General features: G+C 33.5%; 1 protein-coding gene across 1 annotated transcript; it reads right to left on the bottom strand.

Moving 5' to 3' along the window:
* Window positions 1-4,406: 4,406 nt before the first annotated feature.
* On the bottom strand, window positions 4,407-6,335 carry HELRODRAFT_160204 (hypothetical protein; the record flags this gene model as incomplete). The annotated part of the gene is made up of 1 exon (XM_009017193.1): window positions 4,407-6,335. The coding sequence occupies one exon, from the start codon at window positions 6,333-6,335 to the stop codon at window positions 4,407-4,409; it is 1,929 nt and encodes a 642-aa protein (XP_009015441.1).
* Window positions 6,336-9,346: the final 3,011 nt, after the last annotated feature.

Consider the following 9,346-nt stretch of genomic DNA (forward strand, 5'->3'; position numbering starts at 1 on the left):
CTGCATATACACTGCGAAGCTATTTTTGGTTTTTTGGTCGCTTGTCCGCCAAAAAAGATCGTAAGCCAGACATTATGACCAAATAATCAAATAAATAATGGTCTTAAAAAATTGTTTTCCGGGTCAAAAATTTTTTTCATTTAGGTACATAAGTACATAAGCGGCCCTTCAAAGATAAAATAGTTCTCAACGCGGCCCTCACAGCTAAAAGTTTGCCCAAAAGAATATTGGATTCATCAACAGAGTATTGATGAATAACAATGTTTTATCGAAGTTTGCGATGTGGTTGTATAAGAAGTTTGCTTAACTTTCAACATTTTTATTTAAACCTGCATTGATTGAAGAGTCAGAATTATGGATAAAAAATCAAATTTGTAATGATTAAAACATTTTACAGTTCAATAAAAATTTGTCACTTAGAGTTAAATAATTATATTTTTGGGGCGTTCAAAAAATGAAATATTCATGTAACCCTACTCAGCATTTAGGGTCTCTACTCCCTTAATTTCAATAGAACTTGCATTTTTTGTGTGCAGCCATCATTGAAACATAACATTTGATCCGAACCTTTATGTCGTAATATAATACAATATAATCCAGTGGCGAACCTGAAAGGGCCGAGATGATCACCCACGTGGTTAGCAGCAGTATTTGTTTAAAATAACAGAAAAACAATATTTCACTTTAATGAAAAAAATCGACCAAAAATTGACTTGATAAGAAAAAAAAACATGTCGCCAGCTTCATTTTCTTGGTCGCCTGTCACATTTCCAAATTGTAAATCTTTTTCAAAATTTAGGCCCCCATCATAGATGTTTAGATCCGCCACTGATTATAGCTGTTGCGAATTTATTTGTCTCAAAGTGTGCACCGATTGTAACAAATGTCGGATGTCAATGCCACTCTGGCTTCTAGTAAATTTTTTGAGAAATAGGCCATGGGCCAATGACTACAGGTATAAAACACGTGAAAACCATTTTAATAAAGTTATTTGTTCAATGGATTGTATCCAAACGAGCTTTTCGAGTATATATTCCAAATTTCTACAGTAACCAAACTATTTTGGAAAATTATGAAAATCAGATCAGGTTCGAATGTTGTCTCCACATAAGACGAGGACTATCATTATATATACATATTGTCGTAACATTTGAATGCTCGTTACTACCAACACCAATGTTATAACACCCAAGATTTTTATTTCTCTAACACCAATGTTGTAGCTTCCAACGATCGTCAAGTGTTCTTATTCCATAGGTTCAAGATTCCAATAGAGGAACACAACTGCTTCAAATGCATGCCCGGTTAAACGTTTATTTAAATGCCAGTAGTAGAAACAATAAACTAATTTAAGTAATTACATAAATCACATTTACGACTTCGTTTATAATGATATAATAGTGAGTGAATGTACAAAATAATCCTCTCCAGAAAATTTTATTGTAACTAGACAAGTAAGGAATATTAAGATACAACTAATTGTGCCAATATATTTCTGAAATTTATATCAGGTAATGAATTATTGTTATACAGTATCTATCTTGTACTTTACAACGTTATAACATAGTTAAAAAATTTATATTTGTGAAAAATCGAAATGGGGCCTATCTGCTTGATGAATTTTGATAACAAAAGTTTCATTTTTTATAAATTCGCATGATGAATTTGATAAATCGATTTTCAATAAATTGAACAATTTCCAAAAAATTTTAGTAAGGAAAATTGAAAAGACAAACTTTAAATTGATTAAGGCCAACAATTTGGTGGAATTCATACAATAATATATATATATATATATATTTATATATATGAATATGATGTTTTGCTTACCATGATGTTTTGCAACCATGATGTTTTGCTGGCAAGATTACGTAACGATTATGGTATTACAGACACAGCTCATAAATGGTTCAGGTCGTATTTGACGAACCGAACACAGCAGGTTTCGTTTAACAATTCAATGTCTGATGTTGCCTTGGTAACAACAGGTGTGCCACAAGGCCCAGTTTTAGGACCAATTCTTTTTATTTTGTACACAGCAGATATAATCAAAATAATTTCCTCTCATGGATTCACTTGTCATGCGTTTGCCGACGACATTCAGGTTCAAGTCACTGGTCTTCCAGGTTCGTTTCGGGATGAGGTTGATAAATTTGTCTAGTGTTTGAAAGAGGTGAGATATTGGATGTCATCAAACTCGCTCAAGCTCAATGAATGTAAAACGCAGTTGCTACCGGTAGGTTCGTGGCAGCAGTTGTCAAAACTGGATTTCTGTTCTGTTGAGATGGGAGATGTAAAGATATTATTATCTGCAACTGCATCAAATTTGGGAATTTTACTTGATAGCAATTTATCAATGAAAGACTACATTAAAAAATATATACGTTAAGTAATATTTATTTAATAAACATTTATTGGATAGATCGGCACTGGTGACGCTGATTCATGCTTTTATAACATCGCGAATTGACTATGCAACAGTCTGTTTTATAAACTTCCAAGAGGGTCAATCGCTCTTCTTCAGTCGATTCAGAACAGGGCTGCAAAATTGGTAACTGGCAGGATGAAGTTTGATCACGTGACGCCCATCCTGGAGGAACTACACTGGTTGACAATAGATAAAAGAGTAACCTTCAAAATCGTTGTTCTTGTGTTTAAATCACTGAATGGAATGTCACCAGAATATCTCGTAAACAAATTTTCAAAAAAAATGTCTGCTTCGTCTCATCTACAATCAGATGATATGAATTTGTTGACAATACCGGTTTCACACTTGCAGATTGGTGCACGGAGTATTTCTGTTGCAGGTCCGACCGTGTGGAACAGCTTGCCACAGTCATTGCGATCATCCGGACTGTCTCTTAGAACATTTAAAAAAGAATTAAAAACATATTTGTTCACTCTTAAACTTTGATAATTTTAGTTAAGTTGTTCTGTTTTTTTTTAATAGTATTGTAGACTTCAATGTTTATATAATTACGATAGCGCCTTTGAGAACATTTAATTGGCGCTATATAAGTTTCTTATTGATTGATTGATTGATATATATATATATATATATATATATATGTGTGTGTGTGTGTGTGTGTTTGTGTGTGTGTGTGTGTGTGTGTGTGTGTGTGTGTGTGTGTGTGTGTGTATGGACAATTGCCAACCAATTTATTTGTGTTTTTAGATATCAACTTAGATTAGAAATTTTTTTTTTCTTTAAATTTTTTCTTGGCGTTATTGAAGTTAGCATTAACCCTAACCCCCGGTCATTAAATTTTTTTGAAAACTTCTTTTCCCGCGGTCGTCACTGGTAGTAAATGTGTTATTGTAGCTGCTTTTTCTGCCTTCAATTCCTGTGTCACTTAGAATGTATTTGCTCTTTAAAACAAATTCGGTATTATTGTTTAAAGTGTTATTCATTATATTTGTGTCTGCATTGTTTATGGGCGTTTTTGATATTGTGTTGAATCGCTGTTAAACTTGGAGTCTGTAGTAAGTATAACTTTGTTGTTTTTGCTGTTTTTTTAAATTTGGCTAAAACAACAAATTTATACTTTCATTAATTTAATGCAAGTTATTCCCGGTAAAACTTTTCTTCATTAAAGTTACAGCGCCGCACATTTCTTTTGCACCCGGCCTCTGACACGCTAGCACCGCCCGTCCTTACAACTATTAACAACTCCTTGACATGCGATATCAACCAAATTATTTTTTCAAAGTGAAGACTTATATATATTTGCATACATATTTTTTTTATTTTATACACACATATGTATGAAATCGTCTTGCGTGTGTCGCTGTGGTTAGTAATGCTGGTGTTGACCAGTGGCAGATCTAGACAATTTTGACCGGGGGAGAAACCAAAAAATAAAAAATATTAAAATTTTCACGGGTGGGGGGCCATGATTTTTAGTAGTGGGGCTAACGACCTTTTTTTGGCTTTTCAAGTTCAGTTTTTGGTCGGTTTTACACAAGAAACAGTCTTTTTTCTGAATTTTAATAAAAATTGCTCACAACTAGAGGGAGCTGTGCCCCACCGGTGTTAACCTTTACATTTTTGCAATTTCCAAGATTTGTTTTATTAAAGAAATGTTTATTAAAGTTTAATAAGAAAACTCTGGTTTTGTCACAGCATAAAGTGACTCAGACAAAATTGAATCTATCCACCGCATTACTTTTAAAATATTTTTTTATTATGTTCAAATGACTTATGGTTAAAGGTTTCTAAAAAGTGTAAACTGAAAAATAATAATAATAATAAATAGCCGTTTTGAATTTAAAGTTTTACATGGGCTTTGAATTTTGATTTCTTATACCAATTTTGAAAATAAGATAAATAAATTTTTGAACAAACCACATAGAAAAAACATTGAAATGCAAAAAAAATTAATGTAGGCAGTTAAAAAATTCTTAAATCAGTTCCATGTTATGTCTTGATTTGATTCTTCTGCCCATATCATCATCCTTTCATTCCTTCCTTCTTTTTCTGCACTCCCGTTTACCACCTGCTTTTTTATTTGATACTCAGACGAAGTTTTCATAACAAATTGATCTTTTGCTTCTTTTTTGTCACTTTTATTCATAATGGGCGTCAATTTGTTCAGGTTATTGCTGGAATTCGAAAGAACATTGAAATTTTGACTCAAATCAGTTTTAGAGCAGTTCATGTAGATATTATTCACGTTAGAATTCTTAATGTCATTTTGTCGATTAACTTTTGAGACAGTAGCATACAGCGCCATGGAATCACGTTTGGTTAGCTTAGATTCTTTGAGCTGTGATGCTGCCAACTGTTCAGGTTGAGACGTGTTTTTTGTTTTTTTGAGAAATTTTGTTTTTTCCGGTATGAGAAGAGTTCTATCGTTACCTGCTGGAAAAACTTTGATACCCTGAATTTTGCGAGGTTGGACCATTGCAATTGGCTTAGCTGGCTTATCACCCATTGGATTCAAATTAACGCACGAATTCGCTGAAAAATTTGTATCGTTAACATTGCTAAAATTTGTAACTTTCCAACCGTCGTCGGGTGTGACGGCTTTCCTTGGCAGTCCGATTTCTTCCACGTTCGTTTCGTTTTTGAAAGACCGACTACGACTCAGTTGAACAGGTTTTACTTGAGGCTTTCTGCTTTCTTCTACTTTATTTTTTTCAAAACTGTAGCTGGCTTTGTTTTTCTGGTCATGGTAGAGGTCGTCGAAAGTTAGATGTTCCGTGAATAGTGAAGTGTCATTCAAGAAATGCATACTAGCTGATCTGGATGGTTTTTGTTGGGGATGTTTTCGTTGCATGGCTTGTTGATATTGTTGTTGTTGTTGCTGCTGTTGTTGTTGTTGAGGTCTAGACATATCATTTTGATTCAATTGAAACACTCGGTTTTCATTATTAGGAGTATTTTGATATTGGGGAGTTTCGAAAAAATTTGAGTTAATCAGATTGACGTTGGTTGTTCTTATTACCGGATTGACGACACTTCCTTTTCCTGCGCCTAATGCTCCCAAAATTTCAATCACTTCAGGTAATTCGGCATCTTTGGTTGTTGATGGGGAAAATGTTTGTCTCTCTGGAGCATTACGTGACCTCAGCTGCTTGTATTCATTTCTCTTTTCACAACCGATTCCACTACCGTTACCGACGTTACCACCGTTGTTTTTGAAGTTGCCTCCCACACCACAGTACCTACCAGCAACACTGTTGCCTACATCATTCTTGCTGCTGCTGTAAGGATCGTAATTGAATAGTTGTGATTCCTGTTGAATTTTATCAGCGAGCGTTCGAAGTGCCATTTCAATGCTGAGGCTGATGGAGAGGGCCTGATCTTTATTCTGACACACGAAGGCATGCACATCCAACGTTTTTATACCCAGCTCACTTCTCAAAACACATGCAAGTATTGGAGAATGCTTAGTTTTCAACAGATATTTTTGTTCTTTACTAAGTATCCAGTTTTGAAATTGTTGTGACGGTTGATGTTGTTGTCTGACCTGCTCAAATGTATAACCGTAAGTTTTTTTACCGTTCATTTTTGTTTTGCTTCCAACAAATGTTACAGCTCTACATTCTGAAATATTAGACAGCGAATAAAATAAGCTACCATCGTTTTTATTAACTTTCAAGCCATCTTTAGTCAGGAGCAATGAAACCCGAGGAAACTTTTTTATTCCTTTTGGTGTATTGAAACGTGAGTAAATTTCGAGGAGAGCGATTTGTAGTGGACCATTGCCAGTGCCGTTTTTTGGGAGAGCTGAATGACCTACATATTGCACGTCAAATGCGATTTGTTGCTGGTTCATGTTCATACCGGCCGCACTCGAGTACGCCGATTCACCACTGGATTTTCGACTCATTAATTATTTTACTGTTGCAGAATTTTGAAATTCTTTACTTTACAATCAACAAACGTTCAAAATTAGTACAGAAACACCAAATAATTAATTTGTTAACAATGTACTAAAAAATAAAGCAGTAACTGATGAAAAATAATAATTAAATATTTTAAAAATTAACTAAAGCCGTAGAAACGACGAAATTTTCTAAACGCAAGACATTTACAAATATTCAGACGGATATGCCAAAATAAAATCACAGTTGAATTTTCATATGTAAGCTCTATTTGCCTATTCACTGGCTACGTACAATGTGAACAATGACCAGCTCCAGATCAACTTGCTCGTTCATTGTTTGCTATTTAATCGTGCAACTATGTCGAATTATGTTCATATCAATAATAACAATAATAACATTCTTATTATTTTTGTTATGCTCCTAAAAAATTTTATTATCTGGTACAAACGCGATTCAAATATCTTTTCTGTATGTGTGTATACAAATGTTTAGTGTTATTATTATTATTGTTATTATTATTATTTATTATTAAATAGTCATTATCGACCCCATCATGGTTGATAATAAGCTCTCAAGGTGAGACCCTTTAAAAACATCGCTGAATCAATTGCGGGGAAAAAGGATAGAATCGTGTTTGAATGGTGTACATTCATCGGGAGCCAGGGCTCACTGAATTTTAAAATTTAAAGTTTTGCTAAGGGTGCCCATACACCAGGCTGGTCACAGAAACTGTCATTAGGAAATCTTACTGCAGTTACAAGTTTCCCAAAAAATATTTTATTCAAAAGCTGCCAACAAATACTAATTTGTTCAGATGAGGCAAAAAAAAGTCTTCCTCCGTGCCAACATTTAACCTTACCAGACAAATAATAATGTAGCCTGCTCCAGGAAGATACAACCAAAAATGTTGACCGTGGTCATTAACTAGTTAAAAATATGTGCTCCCTCCGTATGTGTGGTGTGGAATTGGCGCTACACACACACACACACACACACACAGCGCACATGCATATATATATATACATATATATATAAACAATGAAAATGTATAAATACCACGTACCTATATAAACATAAACTTGTTTATAATATATATATAATTAATTGTTTCTCTCTCTCTCTCTCTCTCTCTCTCTTTCATTATATTTATATATATATATATATATATTTTTCTCTCCTATTCCCTGTAATTATTTATATGATATATATGTAGTTAATGTTTAAAATCGTGAAGCTCAGCTTGAAGACCGTCACACACGAAGTTGAGTACGCGCGAAGCCTGCGTGGAAGGAAGGAAGAAGTTCGTCACGACTGACGATGGCGACAGAAATTCAAGTCGATTGCGAGTTGCGAATGAAAAAATTTAAAATGAAATGTCCCTGGCTTTTCTATTTTGAAGAGTTCACCATGAAGGTGATGCGTTGGAAATGCAAATTCGGGAAAGAATTTTTTTATCGTAAGAATGATAATGCGCGTTTACAAGAGCCAAACGATTTAGTTATGCCAATGTAGTCAATGTAATTATAAAGTGTTTCTGCAATCTCTTATTGAAAATGGTTTTTCACATTGCACAGAATTAAAGTTTTCGTTATAAACATTCGGAATTTCAATATTCATAAAAATTTGATTGTAAATGTCTTCGGTTCATTTGAGCAGAATGGGTTTGAAGTTACTAACTGGATTTGAATTAACTGGCATGTGCTGACGATTACGGCAAATATTGCATTAAAATTTAAAAATTATTTGATATTTACTATCTAGCTGCAATACAAACAGGCTATTTTTAAACAAATTCTTCTGCGGCTGTGCTGTAGATGAATGGAGGGACATTGCTGGCTCAAGCAGTCGTGAGAATTTGTAAATACGCTGAGTATATAGTTATGTGGTTTCGTTTAATATATATGTTATATATTTTTGTGTTATCTTCTGCACATGTGTATGTGCATTTGCTCATGTGTGTGTATGTGTGTGTGTGTGTGAATATGATACTATGTTTAATGTTTATCGGTAGGTAGTATGCATGTTTGTTCTGTATGAATGTGTGCCACCCCCTTGTGCCTGCAGGGTCGACCGGATTTTATCTCTCTAAGTCGCTTGGATAGTGACTAAAAAAATTTTAAGGAAAAGATTAAAAAAAATAATTTATTTTCATTCAACAAAGTATTCATTAAATTTACGTAAAATGAAGAAATCAGTTTATTATCAACAAATAAAATCCGATGAAATTGAAAACTGATTCCCTCGTGATGGTGTGGAGGTTCAAATTAGAAAACAAACGTGATAGAAGATATGAAAATATTTCAATGAAACGATTAAAATGTGAAATTTACAAGTAGGATTTTAATACACAGATATTAAATAGTCATGTCCACCGCATTGATATTGTTAACACTTCACAAATGCATCATCCCCAGAGGGTGAGCCAACGAGGTGTGTTCTCTTGAACGCGGCGAACCTGCACCCACCCACGATGATGACGATGATGATTATGATGACAGAGGGTGGCCGGGGTGAGGGTTGAAGGGCACAAGTCCAAGAACAAATAATTAGCTAAGGTTAAGGCTTGAATAAAATCTCTACATTCATTTTGAAAAATTAGTGCTGAAAATTGCTAAATTTGTAAAAAAAACCCATTGATTTTAGTTTTGAAAATGCTTTAAATTTGTGCAAGAATAAAACAAAATAATTTTTAAACAATTTCAAGCCCTACCCGCAAAAGTTTCTAGATATGTTGCTGCATGAAGAGGTTGGTGGTATTGAGGACCAAGAAGATGATGGTGATGAAAGATCGAAGATGATCAAGATGATGATATGCTGTATCAACATAATTAAATAGTTATTCAAGATTAATTAATATATTATTATTATATATACATATATATATATTAACGTGTATAAATAATATAATGTATTATAATGTAACATATATATATATATATATATATATATATATATATATATATATATATGTATATATATATATATATATATATATATATGTTTAATTAATTTC

The sequence above is a fragment of the Helobdella robusta genome, assembly GCF_000326865.2.
Source record: "Helobdella robusta unplaced genomic scaffold HELROscaffold_2, whole genome shotgun sequence".
In the NCBI taxonomy this organism is placed as follows: Eukaryota; Metazoa; Annelida; class Clitellata; order Rhynchobdellida; family Glossiphoniidae; genus Helobdella; species Helobdella robusta.